General features: G+C 36.8%; 1 protein-coding gene across 4 annotated transcripts in view; it reads left to right on the top strand.

The window, feature by feature from the left end:
• The window catches only part of OPA1 (OPA1 mitochondrial dynamin like GTPase), an 87,200-nt gene that overhangs the window by 23,205 nt on the left and 44,923 nt on the right, over positions 1 to 19,072 (top strand). For all 4 annotated transcript variants that reach the window (XM_080811764.1, XM_080811763.1, XM_080811762.1 and 1 more), the window contains 13 exons: positions 662 to 715; positions 3,800 to 3,904; positions 5,573 to 5,659; positions 6,349 to 6,462; positions 11,146 to 11,226; positions 11,353 to 11,427; positions 11,735 to 11,806; positions 11,890 to 11,989; positions 12,332 to 12,462; positions 15,321 to 15,393; positions 15,482 to 15,554; positions 17,383 to 17,498; positions 18,350 to 18,414. In XM_080811764.1, coding sequence (XP_080667890.1) covers positions 662 to 715; positions 3,800 to 3,904; positions 5,573 to 5,659; positions 6,349 to 6,462; positions 11,146 to 11,226; positions 11,353 to 11,427; positions 11,735 to 11,806; positions 11,890 to 11,989; positions 12,332 to 12,462; positions 15,321 to 15,393; positions 15,482 to 15,554; positions 17,383 to 17,498; positions 18,350 to 18,414 — 1,146 coding nt within the window. The remainder of the gene's footprint in view (positions 1 to 661; positions 716 to 3,799; positions 3,905 to 5,572; positions 5,660 to 6,348; positions 6,463 to 11,145; positions 11,227 to 11,352; positions 11,428 to 11,734; positions 11,807 to 11,889; positions 11,990 to 12,331; positions 12,463 to 15,320; positions 15,394 to 15,481; positions 15,555 to 17,382; positions 17,499 to 18,349; positions 18,415 to 19,072) is intronic.

Genomic DNA, 19,072 nt, shown 5'->3' on the forward strand with positions numbered 1-19,072 from the left:
AGTCAATTTTAGTTGCCTTACTCAATTTTATTGCTACTGATGCATTCACTCTGTTGTGGGTTAGCAGATCTTGCACTGGAATTGAATTTAAAAACAAGCATCTGGCTCTACTTAAAGCTCTGAAAATACAAGTTGTTCTTTGATTTATTAAGTACTTCTCTACTTACAGAACAGAAATGGGTAATAGGTGCTTAACATATACACTGTGACTAGTGAATTTTTTCAGTAGCTATAAATGATAACATGCATCTAAGTCCCCAAAACACATTTCTGGAGGTGTCAGTGCTCTTTTTCTCCAAGCATCCAAATGCCTGGGGCAGAGTATAAAACAACCTATGAAAACTATAGTAACTGTATGTGCTGATCTCTTGTTTTTTTAACGAGTCCTTCATCAGAAATGCCTAGAATAGCATCTGGGAAAGGATTGCTTTTTAAGGCTTTTACCTATTAATATATTAGTTAAAAATTTTTGATAAGCAATTTTAGTGTTGAATACAGATTTTTTTACTTTATTAAATCATGTAACTTAAAATTTGCTTTGATTAAATATGCATATAAAGTCAATAGTTTTTTAAAATACTTTTCAAAAAATTTAACTTACTGTACATTTTATATAAATCTATTTCTACTGAAATAAAATTAATTTATTTTAAATATTTAGGTGACAGACAAAGAGAAAATTGACCAGCTTCAAGAAGAACTTCTGCATACTCAGGTAATTCTGATGAATAGAAAGAACCAGGGACTTGAGGGGCACCTGGGTGGCTCAGTGGTTAAGCATCTGCCTTCATCTCAGGTCATGACCCCAGAACCCTGGGATCAAGCCCCACATCAGGCTGCCTGCTTCTCCCTCTGCCTGCCACTCCCCCTGCTTGGCTCTCTCTCTTTCTCATAAATAAAATCTTAAAAAAAGAAAAAAGAACAAGGGACTTTATCTTATACTTAAGTTTGATAATGGAATTTTTTTAAGAGAGCAAAATTTGGAGTGGTTTGATGGTACAACCTTATTATAAATAGGTGTAAAAAAATGAAAAAGTAAATTAAGAAATAAAGAATAAAAAAGAAACTTGGTAAGTGTGCTTTTCTCATTTATGTGTAAAAACCTATATCTGAGTGAATCTTGTACTTCTAATTTTAATGAAAAACTGCTGTGGAAAAAAAAGTGGGGGAAAGTGACTTGTTCTTACATAGACCTATGCTTGCATTTTTATGTAGATAGACTAATAATTCGTCATTTAGTAGGTTGATTTGAGTTTACCGTAGTTCTAATCATCCCTCAGTATCTTTTTCCTTTACTTCTCTAATCCCAAAATGAATCAGATAATGGCTTTTCTAAATGTATTTCTGGCACTGATTTGAAAAGCTCTTCTCCTATAGTTGGTTATAAAACCTTGATTATTTTAAAGACATGTTCTGTGCAATCTGATGAGTAGGTAAATTCTAGTGCAGGATTGCCATATCACCCACTCCATCATGAATTAATATATTTTTATGATTACTATATGATATAAATACAATTGAAATATATAATCTAGTTATGTTAATTTACATGGATAACAACAATGTGCAATAATAATTAAGTTTTTGTCTTTTAAATTAACACTTTTTTTAAGGAGGGTCTCTTGTTTAGGGAAGAAATAAGAGGGACAACCTAGATGAAATTAAACAGTATATTTTGAGTCACAGGTTCTCTTAATATCATTGATTTCGTTGATATCTATGCATTGATCCTCATGCCTGACTATACCATAGAATCACTTGTGCTCTGGCCATCTCCATGTATATTTTTAAAGGCTTTTCAGCCAAGCAATTCCAATCTTCAATTCAGCCAGGGGTTAGGAATCATTGTTCTCAAAGTGTGGTCTCTCAAGCAGTTGCATCAGTATCCTTCCAGGAGCTTGTTAGAAATGCAAATTATTGACCCCTTCCTAAACCTCCTGAATCAGAAACTCTAGAAGTAAAACCCAGCAATCTTTCTTTTTAAAAGCCCTGAAATTATTCTGGTGCATCCTTAAGTTTGAGAACTATTGGTCTTGATCTTTGGAGGACAGCTCAGTAACACATCTCTGCAGAATGGCTAAAGATTGGCACCTGTACCAAAGAATTATTCCATCCCCAGAAAATATAGATCCACATAATTGATTCCATATTTACAAAGAAATGAGCCAGTGTAAATCCTACCACCCTTGTGTATCTATTGATATCAACTCTTTGACTTGTGTAATTTGTAGTGTCAGCCATGGACATTGACACAAACACTATGAAAAATTCTTGGTATAATAAACCCTAGGGTTAGCTATCTATACCAGTGATGTGCAGTAGATATACAATGCAGGCCACATGGGTGATTTAAAATTTTTACATTCCAAAAAGGTAAAAAGAAATAGGTAGAACTGATTTTAATAATATATTTTATTTAACACAGTGAATTCCAAATTAGGATCATTTAACATGTAATTAGTATAAACATCGTAATGAGGTATTTTATTTATTCATTTATTTACTGAACTGTAAAAGTCTGGTGTGTATTTTACATTTAACAGTGCATCTCATTTCCGACTGACTACATTTCAGAGTGCTCAACAGCTCTGGTGGCTAGTGGCTACCATATTACACAGCAAAGATCTATGTATGTCAGAGTTTTATGTATATATTACATATACAACGTATAAATGAGCAGGTGTTGCTTAAAAATGTTTATAGTAGAATCTAGCTTCTTGTTCTACCTGTCTCATGTTACTGAGTTCTACTGCAGAATATGCTTTTTTAAAATTTGACTATAGTTGGACATTGTCTGAGGATAGACCCCTGATTGCCTATTACTTTATTCTTGAAAGATTACAACAACCTAAAAATTTTCCAAAGGATGATTTTTCCATTTTGAAAGGCATGATACAATTTGGACATAAACATTCTGCTGGTTTTAGGAGGAAGTAATTCTTAATAGTGTCTGAACATTGCTCATATTTAAAGAAGAGATGATAGTATGCAAACTGAGAAGATCAAGTAGAAAAGGATTGCATTTATTTGAGAAGAAAAAGTGTGTAGCTAAGCATCTACTTTGACAAAGCAAGCTGTCTACTACTGTATCAGTCTTTTTTTAAAATCTCTTTTTATATCAGTATTTTAAGAATTAATGTGAAATCTCTGGCCTTGGAAACTTAACCAAAATTTGGAGAGTTTGAGTTCTTGACTCTGACCTATAATCAAAACCCTGTGATAAGCTACCAAGGATCCCTAACCTCACATCCCTAATCTAGGGAACCTTTGCCTCATGTAAAGACTTCAGGAAGCTAATGCTAATAAAACATTCAGTATTGGGCCTGTCACATAATACATGCTCAAGTACTATTAGCTATTGTTATTTCATTTTAATATACAACATAAAATAATGTGGGGAACGGGAAGAATTTGAATTTTTGTCAAATGTCCCTATGGTAAAGACTTAAATTTTTGATGTAATAGGAAATACTGTTTCAGTAGAGTATACTTAAGAACTTGCTTCTTTAAATTCTTACATTTTACTATTTTTAAATAATTCAATTTCTTCAATGTAAATAGCAAAGAGTTTTCCAAAGAAAATGCCAAATTATAATAGAAAAACGAATTCCATTGTTTGTATGAGAATTTTCATAATTTATTTTATCCTCAGCATTTTCAAAGAAGCTTCTTAAATGAAATAATTCATTTTAAATATTCAGAAGATATGACTTCAGGATTTTGGAAGATTTTAATTTAGACTTAATTAGATTGTTAACTCATCTTTTTCTTATGTAATTATGGTGTTATTTTGTTACAGTTAAAGTACCAGAGGATCTTGGAACGGTTAGAAAAAGAGAACAAAGAATTAAGAAAATTAGTATTGCAGAAAGATGACAAAGGCATCCATCACAGAAAACTTAAGGTATTTTCAGTTTACCTTAATTTTGCTAATTCCAGAACTTTGTCACTTCACATTGTACATTCATCAATACCAGTTTTTAAAGCCATAATGTGTTCTATCCTTTTCTTTCTAACCTGATATCCTTTGGAGATAGGGAAGTCTCTTCCTATATAAAGACACTTCATAAATTATAGTGTACAGATATTTGTTTCATATGGGATCCATAAAATCTTCATCCTTTTAACAGCCATTTCCTGTGAATCAATTTATTTTTCAGAAATACCCCCATTTGTCTTTAGGCTGATTTAAGGTCTACAGTTATAAAATAAGAATTGTGAGTTGAGGGACATTTAGATATGACTTGGCATCATATCTTAAATTTCCAGTGAATGATTAGTCCATTTTCTTCAGTTTTATGAGGATTACTGTTTTCTTCTGGGAGGTTTCGTAGGCATTTTACAGTATTTTTGTAAAAAGTGAATGCTGGTATTTTTATCATCAGCACATTGGTAATTACCATTATCAGTAAGTGAAATCTCATTATTGCCCACTAAACCAAGCTGTATGTGCTGAATTAGTTGAATTAGTAACATTTTTAACATATATCTCATATAAGTAAACAGAATTTGTATATAGCAAACCTACAATAAGTCATGGCACATGTATTCTGAAGCCAGGGTCCAAAGATAAGTAGTTCCTCTTTAACCAACATGTATTAATAGTTCTAGCTGTAAATCATGACTTCATAAAACAGATAAATAGCATGGCTCTATTCACAATTTACATGTGGCAATTGAGTAAAGTCATGTCCAAATGTAATATATTTTGAGAGTTCACCTCAGAAATGGTATTTTTTCTCATAAAATGAAATGGTAATGAAAATTTCAAGAATTTTTTGGTTTTTTTTTGGTGGAAGGGATAGCAGTTGCTTTCCATTTAATTACTTCTAGGTGTTTAAGAGCTGAAAGGAAATGTTGGCCCTCATTTTATTCCTACCTTGCATTGAAACTTGTCTTTAATTATTAAATGCTTGGCATGGTAGTCCTTTTTTTCCTCACTTATTTATTTGTTCATTCGTTGTTCAAATACTTTATTGAAGTATTTGTCAGGTACCATGTTCTGTCCTGGTTCTAGAGAAAGAAACAATGCAGGATGTCTGCCCTTGATGCTCTCACACTTGAGTCTGTACAACTGTCACAGTACACTTACTCATTCTTACTGATTTAACAGTCTTCTTAGCGATTTCTTCTCTACTTTTATCCTTTCTTCAGTTTTTCTCTCTCTCTCTCTCCCCCCCTCCCTCTTATACACATACCAAACTTGATAGGAGATGATTTCCTTGTAGTTGGTCACCTGACTCCTTTTTTGGCCCTTGTGGTGTTAATGGTCTTCCTTTGTTGAGCATTTAATATTTGTTCTTCAATGTTAAACAATAACTTCCCTCTTTTAACATTTAGTTGGAAGGTTAGGAAATCCTCAGTTAATGTACTATATTAAATCAACATATCTCTAAATTGAGTAAGAGAAAATGGAATTTTATTATATACTGTTTTACTATGAAAGTATATTATGTAATTAGAAAAAACAATATAATCATTATGGAAAAACATTTCAGATTTATCAACTTTTTTTCTCTTGACACATCTGATTTTCTTTAATTTGTTCATGTTAATTTTTGAAATTTTCTAGAAATCATTGATTGACATGTATTCTGAAGTTCTTGATGTTCTATCTGATTATGATGCCAGTTACAATACACAAGATCATCTGCCAAGGGTAAGTGAAAAATTATACATAGTGAGCTTGCTCTTCAGCAAAAGAACACTTCAGATTTTAAAAAAGGTATGTGTGTGTGTGTATGGGTATGTATATACTCAGACACACAGTCTAGCCATATACATATGGACATACGACACAGATATAAACAGATATATATTTTTTACCTATATAATACTATTTATGTGCTTTAGGTGATGTCTTAAGCATTGACTGTTGTTTGACTCTTGGTCCACTGGCTTACTTATATTTATATGTAATGAAGTAAGGTTATTAGGTACTTGGCATTATGTATTTGTAACATCCATGAAACTAAAATATTGGAACAGTGGATTAAATTAGTCATGAGGGAAATTTAACATCATAGAATTGAAACTGTCTTTATAATGAATAGCTACAGAAGGATTCATAGAACATGAGTGATCTGGTTTTAGAAGTAGTAGTTTAATTTAGCACAACTTTTTGTTAAAAATTTGGATATAAATACTGGATCCAATTAGTATTTTACTGTTTATATTTTCAGTATGCATAGAGGTAATGACTATCTTTGTTTTTATGGATGGGATTTTTAAAATCATTTAACTGTAGTATTTTAAAAGACTGAAAAAATCGCAGTGATATTTCAAATCTATTTAAGTAAAAGTGTGTATTTAAAAAATCTGAACTGATGTTATTTGTTCTATGGTAAGGTTGTTGTGGTTGGAGACCAGAGTGCTGGAAAAACCAGTGTGTTGGAAATGATTGCTCAAGCACGGATATTCCCTCGAGGATCTGGGGAGATGATGACACGCTCTCCGGTTAAGGTAGGACAGTAGGCCATCTGGATGAAGCTCCTCGGGAACGTAGCTGCTGCAGTGAAGTTTGTTATGTTGAAATGAAGAATTATAACTAAAAAGAATGGATACATAGCCCTGGGAATTAGTCCTATTGTGGAAATCGGTGCAGGCACAGCCTGGAGACCAGTGTGACAGGAGTGGAGCGGGTGATGGACGAGAGATGGAAGAGGAGGGCAGAGGTGTGGTGGGACCAAGCTGCACTAAGCCGTTGTTAGGACTCTGGATTTTATTCAGAGTGAGGTCAGTGAGAGGTTGAGTCAGAAAATGAGAATATTGGAAGTAGAGTCTGTAAATGTAGATAATTTTCCAGTTTTACTCTAAGAAGAGTGGAGCAATGGGGCAGTAGTTGAAATATGTTGGGTCAAGGGAAAGATATTTACAAACTGATTGTAATGATATAGTTTGAGAGGTAAAAATGATGATGTAAGGGACAGGGAACAATTGCTCGCAGTAGCAGAGTCTTTGAGGACAAAGGCTGGGACTCAGCATGCAATATATGGACGTTCTCACAGTTCATCCATGGCCACGGGAAAAAAGTCTATGGCTACAGTCTTTCATTCAACAAATATTTATTGAGTGCCTAATATGCTCTGGCACTGTTCTAGGCAGTGTGTTAGTTAAATAAAACAAAGATCCTTTCCATAATGGAGGATGAGTTCCAGTAGAAGAAGCAGGCAATAAGTAAGAAGCAAAATAAATGACTAAATTACATAGTATGTTAGAAGGTGGTAATTGTTGTGCCACAAAAAAAAGAAGGTGAAGCCAAGTAGACTGCATTGAGACGGTGACATTTGTTGGTTTTTTTTTTTTAATTTTTTTTTTAAGATTTTATTTATTTATATGGCAGACAGAGATCACAAGCAGGCAAAGAGGCAGGCAGAGAGAGAGGAGGAAGCAGGCTCCCTGCTGAGCAGAGAGCCCAATGTGGGGCTCGATCCCAGGACCCTGAGACCATGACCTGAGCTGAAGGCAGAGGCTTTAACCCACTAAGCCACCCAGGCGCCCCGAGATGGTGACATTTGAACCAAGACTTGCACAAAGTGAGGGAAGAAGTCATGTGGATATCTAGTTCAAGAGTATTCCATGCAGAGAAAAAGTTAGTGCAAAGCCCCTGAGGTAGTTAGGTGGCTGTTGTGTTCAAGGCCAGTGTGGCTAGAGCAGAGTGAAGAGTAGTGAATGATGAGATCAGAGGAATAATGGGAGGCAGCAGGAAACAGATCATTAGGGCTTTGTTGGTCATTGCACAGACTTCGATTTTTATTTTGAATAAAATAGGAAGCCAGTGCAGGGTTTTGAACAGAGTAATACTACATTTTTTTAATAGAGAAAGAGTTCTCCTATGCGTACAAGTGGAGAGGGGTGCAGAGGGAGAGGGAGAATATCCCAAGCAGACTCTGTGCTGAGTGCAGAGCCTGACACAGGGCTCGATCCCAGGACCCCAAGATGACGACCTGAGCCAAAATCAAAAGCTGAATGCTCATGAGAGACTATGGACTCTGAAAAACAACCTGAGGGTTTTGAAGGGGCGGGGTGGGAGGGTGGGGGAACCAGGTGGTGGGTATTAGGGAGGGCACAGATTGCATGGAGCACTGGGTGTGGTGAAAAAACAATGAATACTATTACGCTGAAAATAAATAAAAAATTTAATTAAAAAAAAAAAAAGCTGAATGCTCAATCGACTGAGCTACCCAGGCCCCCTATAATACTACTTTTTAAAAAGGCTCACTGTAGCTGCTGTGCTGAAAACAGACGTAAGATGGGTAGATCGAGGGAGACCAAATGGGAAGCTATTGGAATGTTCAGGTGATTCTTTCACTAGGGAACTAGCCACAAAGATGATAAGAGATGGTTGGATTATGGATCGATTCTTAAAGCAAAATCAGTAGGATTTCTTGGCATACTTGATATGAAGAAGTGTAAGTCAGTTATCAAGATGATGCCAATGCTTTTGGCCTGAATAAATTAGAACATGTAATTGATATGGGGGAGTCTGGAGTAGTGGGAGTTAGCTCTAGAGAGAAGATTGGGAGTTTTGGACTTGCAAGGGATATTAACAAATAAGTAGCAGTTGGAGACCTGGGGTAGAGACATAAATTTAGACGTCATAATCAAATATCTAAAGGTGGTATGTAAAGCCATGATCTTACTAGGTAAGATCACCGAGGGAGTGAGGAAAGAGAAGACATAGGACGAAGGATTGTGTCCTAGGCATACCCAAGATTAAGAGGTTGAGGGTGGAGCAGACAACAAAGGAGCTTCTCAAGGAGCCAGCAGTGTAATAGGGGGAACCTAAGCAGTGCAGTGTACTGGAAGTCAGGTCAAGAAAATATCTAGGAGGAGGCAGTGATCAGTGAGGTCAAACACTGCTGACAGATCAGGAAAGATGAAGACTAATAATTGGCCATTTTACCAGTGAAGGCAATTAAGTAGAATATGTGCAAGTATCCTTCTGCTTGCTTCCACTTGCTCAGTGAAATGAGAGGCTAAATTATCAGTTGTGAGGTAATGAGAGGGGAGAAGGTATTAAAGATCGAGTAAAGAGGTCTTTCTAGGCAAGTGGTGACTCTAGAATTGAGTTGATGAGATAAGGCAAGATATAATAGGATTCCTGAGCCATACTAAGGTCTCCATTAAGATCTGTGGATATAGGGGCGCCTGGGTGGCTCAGTCGGTTGAATGTCCAGCTCTTCAGTTTTGGCTCAGGTCATAATCTCAAGGTCATGAGATCGAGCCCCACATTGGGCTCTGTTGCTGGGTTGGGGCCTACTTAAGATTCTCTTTCTCCCTCTGCCTCTCTTTCCACCCTTCCGCTTGCACATCTTCTCTTTCTCTCAAAAAAGATCTGTGGACATAAATTCGGGGGAAAGCTGTCATATGGTTTTTTTTTTTCTTTTACTTTAGCTGGTGGGTGTAGAGTAATGGGAGAATTAGAAAATTGACATCACCAAGAACAAAGGCCAGAATAGATAATAAGGCTAGTGCTCAAATCTGCCAGAAATGAAGTCTGTTTATAACTGCAACAAGCATTCTAGTGTGATTTATAACGGAGTGCACTGTTTTGGATCTGGGCATGAATTCAACTATGTTGTGTAAAACCAGTTTCTTTTCCATTGCTCCATGGTTTTGTGTGAACACACCAAACTTTATAGATCCATCTTACTATTGATAGGCACTTAGGATATTTCCGGTGGGGGAAAAGTCTGACTGTACCTCATAGCTTACTCTATAATCATCTCTAAAAAAGTTATAAATCTACCTTCTACATTGCTACCAGCACTCTAATTATAGTGGCTGTTATATGAATAGTGTTATGAATGATGTATTTTAGGAAGGAATTCATTTTCTTCTGGCAGGTGAGTAAATCATGGACAGATTTCCTTGAAACAGACAAGGCTGGTTTCTTTCCAGTTCACCGTTACTTCTCTAGAATTTACCAGGACTTCTCCTCTTTGATAGACTCTGAACTCTGTGTTTTTGTCTCCCCTAGACAGATTGCCAGAATCTTGATTTAGCTTCTTTAGCAGATTCTTTCTGTTTTGCTAACTCATGTGCAAACATGTTATGGGGAAATTGTGGACAAAAGGTAGGGCTTGGTTTTTGGGGATTGATTTCTGCTGTCAGTTTTTTTCTGGAGCTTTAGCACCTTAAGCCAGGGCTGCTTGATACCCTCTGATCTCTGATCTTGTCTCCTCAACCCAGTAAGACTGCTTCAAGTTTTAACCTTTTCTCTTACATTACCCTGTGCCACAAATCTGCAAGCACCCCGAAGGAAAACAGCCATAGGAATATGCCCCTAAAATCCTCTGGGGTCTTGGGCCCAGTCCAGGATGCCATGGCTGCTCTCTGATGCTTTCAAACAGCTGAGTTTTGTTGGTTTTCTTAGCAAGTCTCAGTAGAAGGAATTGTATTTTAAAAGTAAAATTGGATCATTATAAAGAAGGCTGAAAAGCTGCAATTGAAAAGCAAAGGAATGTGAACTTTAGAAGTTCTCATGAAAGCCCTGACTGTTGATATCTAAGTTGTTAGCGAATTCTTTATGCAGATGTCTCTCACTCCTTGGGTAGAAGCTACATTAGCTCCCCTGTGGTCAGTCTTATGTGCGCCTAGGTTTTGCTGCACTGTCCATTTAGTTCTGTGTATTATTTCTCCCAGGAGGTAGTGAGCTCTAAACCAGGGACAGTAGGTTCTTTGTTTACCCTCCGGCAACACTTGACACAGTTAGTCCTCAATAGATAGAAGTTGAATGAGTGAATTGTCCTTTACCTAAGTTAACCTTTGAAGTTAAATCCAAGATTTCTTTTTGTTTTTCAAGTTGTAGGTTGATGGTTCTGTTCTTAGTAGTCTTATAGCATTGACCAGAAAAGGATAGGGGCAGCAGCATTTTGTTTTAGGTCATGAAAGATCAAGAGTAGCCAGCAGTCTTGTTAGGAAATTACAGCACATGCAACAGATATATGGACAGTACAGATAAAAAATTCTGTAGTCTCTGCACTGCCATGTTGACAGCCCCCAGGGATGTTCCTTTATGTGTACTGTGAGGGGATGCCTGGATTTATGCAATGCGGTGGGCTGCTCTAGACCCTGTAAGTCCTATGGGATCAATATGAATTGTAAATGTATTACTACATCTTGATTTTCCATTAATTTCAGGTTACTCTGAGTGAAGGTCCTCACCATGTGGCCTTGTTTAAAGATAGTTCTCGGGAGTTCGATCTTACCAAAGAGGAGGATGTAAGTAGAATTTGTATGAGGTTCATGTGTGTAGCTTTTAACTCCTATAAGCTTATGAAAGACAACTAAACTGGAATATTTGTTAGTTGAAGATTTTCATAGGATTTTGTTGTTTTCTATTAATAGCTCGCAGCATTAAGACATGAAATAGAACTCCGAATGAGGAAAAATGTGAAAGAAGGCTGTACTGTTAGTCCTGAGGTAAGTGTTGTAATTCATTTTAACAATGTTCTATGGAAATTCAGAGTTTATGATTTGAGATAAATCATGATTGGCATTCATGTTTAGATTGCAGCTATTCTAAAAACACAGATTTTTTTTAATATTCCAAATAATGTATCATTTTGTGAGTAATTTTCTAGAATAATTAAATAAAAGGATCAGAAAAAGAATAACTTCTTTCTGAATGGTTGAGGTACAGAATTTTCAGAACATATATATCATGAATATATTCCTAACAGATCGGCGCCCATGGTGAGTTTTGCTTTGTTTTGTTTTCCCTGAGTAGACCATATCTTTAAATGTAAAAGGCCCGGGATTACAGAGGATGGTGCTTGTTGACTTACCAGGTGTGATCAATGTAAGTATATATAGAACATGTATTTTGTCTTGTTCCTATTGTGGAAAATATGTATAACGATATTTAAAACCTTTTTCTTCAAGACTGTGACATCAGGCATGGCTCCTGACACAAAGGAAACTATTTTCAGTATCAGCAAAGCTTATATGCAGAATCCTAATGCCATCATACTGTGTATTCAAGGTAAATCTTATCAAAAGGTTTTAATTGCACTGATATGCTTCCCTCTTCCCTCTTAGCAGGCTAAGCTTTGCTCTAAATATGCACATTACATAAACATACAAGATAAATATATTGCCCTCCCTAAATCATTCATTTATTAGTAAATGGGATTAATATTGGCAATATTTTGATAAATTTCATTGCAGGCATCGCAGATTTTTATTAGCTAGAAGTTCTTTTCATAACTAAAATAAATGTATTAAGAGGTTTTCTCACCGTAATACAGATACAAGGGTATAGCATATAGAAATTTTAAAGTCTACTTTGCAGTTGTTATAGTGTCATTTTTCAAATTTTTTTCAGATGGATCTGTGGATGCTGAACGCAGCATTGTTACAGACCTGGTCAGTCAAATGGATCCCCATGGAAGAAGGACGATATTTGTTTTGACCAAAGTAGACCTAGCAGAAAAAAACGTGGCTAGTCCAAGCAGGGTGAGGGCAAGTTCTTCATTGTGAGAGAACAGATTCTTTGTATAAGCTTCAGCTATGATAGGGACTGGTGATAAAAACAAAAACATACAGCAAACAAAAACTTGTGGAATACTTTAGTGGGATTTTTCTTCTCATTGAAAACAAAGTATTAGAAAGTTAAAGTAAATTACTTAGGTGCAATTTTGAGGTTTAAATAAAATTCTATAATTTCAATTTGTTTGCTTCAAAAATTCTTAGAAAACTATTAATGCTGCTTACTCTAATTTAAATAATCTTGTATGCTGACAATCATTAACCACTTATTAATTAACCACAAATGAATAATGATTGTGGTGTTTCTTTTCTAAAAAAAATTTTTAAGCTAATGTTTATAAATTAGTGTAGGCCTAGTGACACTATAGATTCCTTCTGGACATTGTGTATACTTTTTTTGTTGGTTTTTTTTTTTTTTTTTGCAAACAAACATTACCTTTCCTAACTGATCAAAGACTATGAAGCAGATTTTTATAATACAGAAGGCAGTGGGCTGGTCTCAGGCCTCACAGTTGTTATCCATGCTCCACCACCAAGCTGTGCGTCCTTGGGCAGATCTTGTTACTTCTCTGCATCCAGTTAGTGCATAATCCATCCTATTAGTCTAACTGATCTCTAGGGTCATTTTCATTTCTAAAATTCTGCAGCTTTATACATCTTTATACATGGGGTTCAGTGTCCCTCTTTCTCCTCTAACAACGAGAGAGTTTTATTTCAACATGGCATTGTAACTCTTATTAGGGAGCAAGTCATGACTTAGAGCGAGTTCTTTACTTAGTTCTAAAAGTGGAAGGCAGTGATTGAAAGTATAGAGTCTGTAGCCAGATTGCTTGGTTTCAAATGCTGGCTCTACTCTTTGCTAGCTATATAATGTTGGGTAAATTTTTAAACTTTTTTAGTGCTTTTGGCTTCCTCATCTGTTGGAATGAAGATATTAATGGTACTATCTCATAAGTTGCAAAGATTTAATGAGTTAAATATTTGTTGTGAAGTGGTTTAAATAGTGCTTGGCACTGTCTTATATACATGGTGGCTGTCATCTGTTATTATTATATCTTGATCCCCCATAGAACAACTTCAGGTATAAGTACCCATCCCTTGTGCTACTGCCTAGAATTTCTCTCCTTCCCACCTGAAACTTGCTGCGTGTGTGCCTCTCATGCTGTGTTCCCAAGATAGACCACCCCAAAGTTCACCAATTCCATAGAAGGACTCACAAGACTCAGCACATAGTCATCCTTACACCAGCATCTGTTAACAGTGATTGGATACAAAGCAGAATCCCCAAAAGCAAAAGTACAAGAGATGGTATCTGGAGGAAGCCAGGCTCGGGTTTCCAAAAGCCCTGTCTCGGGAGAGTCCTGCAGGAAACACTTAATCCCTCCAGCAACAAGTTGCTCATGAGAGACTCAACACCTAAGGTTTTTACTGAGGGCTGTTCATGTAGGCCCCCTCAAGTACCAAAATTCCAGACGCCCAAAGGAAAGCAGATATTCAGCAGAAACCACATTACTCACACAATGAGCCACTCTTTTGCAGGGAAGGTTTTGTTCCAATGTGGGAATTGTTCACCAGTGAGGTCCTTGGATGCCAGCCAAGGACGAACAGGCCTTTCTAAGGACTGCAGTCTCGTGCCTGCTATGTTAACTCTTCTCTGCACAGCCTCCATGACCTTTGCTTTGCCATGTTTTGAGGGGGAGGGCCTGCTGTGGTGGTGCTGGTCCTGGTATAGAGACAAGTAGAAACAAAGTAGAAGCGAATTCTGTGCCTCCTTCCCATGTCCCTTCATTTCTTTCATTCTTTCCCCTCTTCCCTAGGATAGTAAGTTTGTATTTCTTTTGAAATGCAGTTGAAGTTTTCTATCAATCCTTTTTTATACCAAAGAGACAGCATTAGCTCAGGGGTGTAACTTGTCTTGGAGGAGTGATTCTTACTGCAGTGTTAATGTGAGTGGGCTTCTGGGAGCAGAAACTTCAGTTGTGGGAATGATAGATCTCTATGCAAATATGCATTTTTCTGGGGACAGAGTTTATAGTTTTTATACATTTAGAAAAGGGGTTTTGACCCTAAAAGAGATGAGAGCCAATGGATCCCAATATTTTTAAAAGTAATATAAGACAGTCCACCTTGGTTAGAATTTATCTATTTGAAGAAGAGCATAGGGAAATAATCATTGCAGCTGCCATTTATCGAGTGCTTCTGCATTCCTGGCACTGTGGTACATATCGTAGTGCCGCAGAGAATCTTCTCAACAGTCATTTTGAAAAAAGTAAGTAGCGGGGCGCCTGGGTGGCTCAGTGGGTTAAAGCCTCTGCCTTCTGCTCGGGTCATGGTCCCAGGCTCCTGGGATCGAGCCCCGCATTGGGCTCTCTGCTCAGCACGGAGCCTGTTTCCTCCTCTCTCTCTCTCTCTCTCTCTCTGCTGCCTCTCTGCCTACTTGTGATCTCTGTCTGTCAAATAAATAAATAAAATCTAAAAAAAAAAAAAAATTAAAAAGAAAGTAAGTAGCTTCTTCAGGCCTCGTAGCTAGTAAGTGGTGGAATTGAAATTGAACTAAGGCCTGACTCCACTGCACATCATTCCAGGTTTTACTAATGCATCTTAGGTCTTAATAATGTATCTTTTAGTGTAGTGAAATTAAATATATTCATTTTTTCCCCTCAAATAGCGATTGAGAACCATTTTAACACTTTCGTACAGATTTATATATTTCACTGGACATACATGTATGCAGCATTATTAAATTTTCTTTTTGAATAGTATGTTGTGCTTTAAAAAATTACATAAACATATATCTCACATTTATTTCCCACTTTTAAAAATAGATTCAGCAGATTATTGAAGGAAAACTCTTCCCAATGAAAGCTCTGGGTTATTTTGCTGTTGTAACAGGAAAAGGTATGCAAAGAGGGATTATTACATAATTTAAGTTTTTCTTGTTTTCAAATAAAATTAATTTTCTTAGACCTCCATCATCTTTCCCTAGGAAACAGCTCTGAAAGCATTGAAGCTATAAGAGAATATGAAGAAGAATTTTTTCAAAATTCAAAACTCCTAAAGTAAGTGTATATGGTTTAAATATTTAAAAATTTTATACTGAGGAAGTAGCTTAAACTGTTTTCACTTAAAAGTTTGTTTTATAGCTGTTAGTTTAACATTGAATTTCCAGAATTTTTCCCAAATAACGATCTCTATCTGAAAGGCAAGTCCTCAAGCTACTCAGAATGAGAAGCAGCTTATCACCTGGTACAACACATGCTCGTGTGATAAACTGCCCCCTGGACTGTGGGCACTGAAAGATAACACGGACACCTCTTTAGTTTTACTTATGAAATGATATTTAAAAATCAACACTTAGCATTTTTATTTATCTTTTAAAGAAACCCATCTTGTATTTTATATTTATTTTCTTTCTTTCTTTTCTTTCTCTCTCTCTTTTTTTTTCTTTTCTCTTCTCTTCTCTTCTTTTCTTTTTTTTTTCTCTCTTATGTAAGTAAGTAAGTACCCTGCCCCTGATGTGGGGTATCAAACTCACAATAAGATTCGCCTGCCCTAGGGACGCCTGGGTGCCTCAGTGGGTTAAAGCCTCTGCCTTGGGCTCAGGTCATGATCCCAAGGGTCCTGGGATCGAGCCCCGCATCGGGCTCTCTGCTCTCTAGGGAGCCTGCTTCCTCCTCTCTGTCTCTCTCTCTCTGCCTGCCTCTCTGCCTACTTGTGATCTCTCTCTCTCTCTCTCTCTCTCTCTGTCAAATAAATAAATAAATCTTTAAAAAAAAAGATTCGCCTGCCCTACCAGAGTGCCTGGGGGGTTCAGTCGGTTCAGCATCTGACTCTTGATTTTGGCTCAGGTCAGGATCTCAGGCTTGTGGGATTGAACCCTGTGTTGGGCTTTGCACTTAGTGGGGAGTCTGGTTGAGACTCTCTCTGTCTTCCCCCTGCTTGCGCCCATGCGCACGCTCTCACTCAATAAATAAATAAATAAAATATTGCTTTATTGTTTCAAGATTTTATGTATTATTTGAGAGAGAGCGGGGCAAGCAGGGGGAGGATCAGAGGGAAAGGGACAAGCAGACTTTGTGCTGAGCACAGAGCCCAACATAAGGCTCAATCTAATGATCCCAAGATCATGACCTGAGCTGAAACCAAAAGTCAGACAGTTAACCAACGAGCCACCCAGGCATCCCTAAATAAATAAAATCTTTTAAAATCTTTAAAAAAAAAAAAAAAGAGTTGCATGCTGAGCCAGCCAAGTGTCCTCAACAGTTACATTTTGAGTACACATATTTGGTTCTTTTTCAGTATTGGGGAAGTTGGAGTAGAGGATAGGGATGTCAAAGGGATATCCCTAGGTAAATATTGACAGAAATTAACAGAAAATAAAACAGAAAAACAAAAAGGAAGATCTAAGGGACAGCTGAATTATATTAAAACCTTATATAGAGAGTCTCTAAAAATGGCAACGCATATTTGCATCTGTATTAGTATAGTAAGTCAAGATAGATCTTGAAAACGTAGTCTTGAGTATTATCTGTGGGTACTGGAGCTGACAAGTATATGGAACTTAGCTGTCCAACATGATAGGCACTAGCCTCAGGTGGTTATTTAAATTTGAATTAGTTAACTTCAAGGAAATTTAGACTTCTGTTTCTCAGTCACACCAGCCATACATTCCAAGGGCTCAAATACCCCATGCAGTTAGTAGCTCCCATGGGGGTAGCTCAGGCAGAGGACATTTTCTGCATCATAGAAGGTTTTATTGAACAGCGCCAGTATAAAATGTGAGAGTCACTATTCTCATTATATTATAACAAGCACATTTTCAAACCTGATGAGAGTGTTGTCCTTTTTGCCATTTTTATGTACATAGCTCTTGTTATTTTTTAATAGGACAAGCATGCTGAAGGCACACCAAGTGACTACAAGAAATTTAAGCCTAGCTGTTTCAGACTGCTTTTGGAAAATGGTACGAGAGTCAGTTGAGCAACAGGCTGATAGTTTCAAAGGTAAGTTAACAACTTTAGACATTTCTTTAGTTGGCAGTCTTAGGTATCCAGCAGATTCTTAATTCACTAAACAGTTGCTTTTTTGCTCATTGTCTATTAGCTAGCATGTGGAAAATGGGAAGAATAGAAATTTTCAGTTGTTCAAGGACACTTTCTCCTTCAGAGGAAACATCTCAAGGAGCACTTTGCAGAGTTTAAACAGGGTAAAAAGTTTGCAGTAGTGTTTGGGAAAAAGTTTAGTAAACTAGAGAGGACTCAGATTCCCCTGTTTAAGGGGGAAGAGGAGAACGGTGTTGGAGGCAGAGCAGCCTCTGCTTCAGCTCTGTTGTCCTAGTTCCTGAAGCCCACACTTTCCTGCTCTGTGGCTTTGTTTTCATAGTTTCATTTGATGGGGAGTATCCTTTCCTTCCCTTTTCCCACTTGGGAATTCTACCTGCTTAGTCCCTTAGCTACCCTATGAGTATTGTTATTGTTCCCATTTTACAGAAGAGGAAACTGGGACACCAGGGTAACTTACCTAAGTGATGCACTCAGTATCACACACAATAAATAATAGACCCAGGATTTGAATCGTTGTGATGTGACTCCAGAGTCCATGCCTTAGCAGCTGTACTAAGCTGTTTCGGCTCTGTGCTGTGTGGATTGAAGATAGAGAAGCAAGTCAAGAAGATTGGTTTGGAAAACTGTTGGCAATAGTGAGATTCTGAGATGTTGAGAGCCAGAATACACACCAGAGCCGTAGATACACACCAGAAGTTCAGTTAGTACAGAGATAAGTGAGATCACCTTTAACCACTGCAGCTGGATAGAAAGAGAATCCTGAAACTGGAACATCTTTCTTTCTTCCTCAGCAACACGTTTTAACCTTGAAACTGAATGGAAGAATAACTATCCTCGCCTGCGAGAACTTGACCGGGTAATGTTTGTGTGCCTCATGTATTTTGCATATGGCTTGTTTAATATTGTGCTCTAACAGAATTTATGTTGATGAGCAAAGTCTGGTAAGCCAAACTGCTTTGGTTTTGACCATAGCATTACTAATTTAGAGCTGCAAGAATACAGTCTCTGTATAAATGCAAGAGTGCAGTTCTCTCTTCTACAATAATTTAAATTATTTAGCACATAATATTAAAAAATAATTTTAGATCATAAGATGCTAAAGCAAGTGTTTAAAAATGTTTTCTGAAAAAGTGAGGAACATTTCTTTAAAGGTCTCAATAGAATTAATATGTGTGTAATGTAAACTTTTAAAAATTATATATCAACTTGTTTACCTTTTCAGTATTTACCATGGAGAAATATACTCTAATTCAGTGGGACTTAAATACTGGTTTTCTTTGATTTTAAAATGATATCTGTTGTAAAACACTGCATCAGTTTACTAACGCTAATAGACTAAATTAATATGTATTGATATTTTCATGTAACATTTGTTACATGAAAAAATACACTCAGAATTGAGTGAATAAGATAGACATCTGTGTCCATGTCTTTGTTCTTATCTGGCTACTGGTATTCCTGAAAAAGAGAGTAGGAGAGAAGAACATTACTTGCTGGTCATACGTGCTTCAGAC

This window comes from Martes martes (genome assembly GCF_963455335.1).
Source record: "Martes martes genome assembly, chromosome: 1".
Taxonomy (NCBI): Eukaryota; Metazoa; Chordata; class Mammalia; order Carnivora; family Mustelidae; genus Martes; species Martes martes.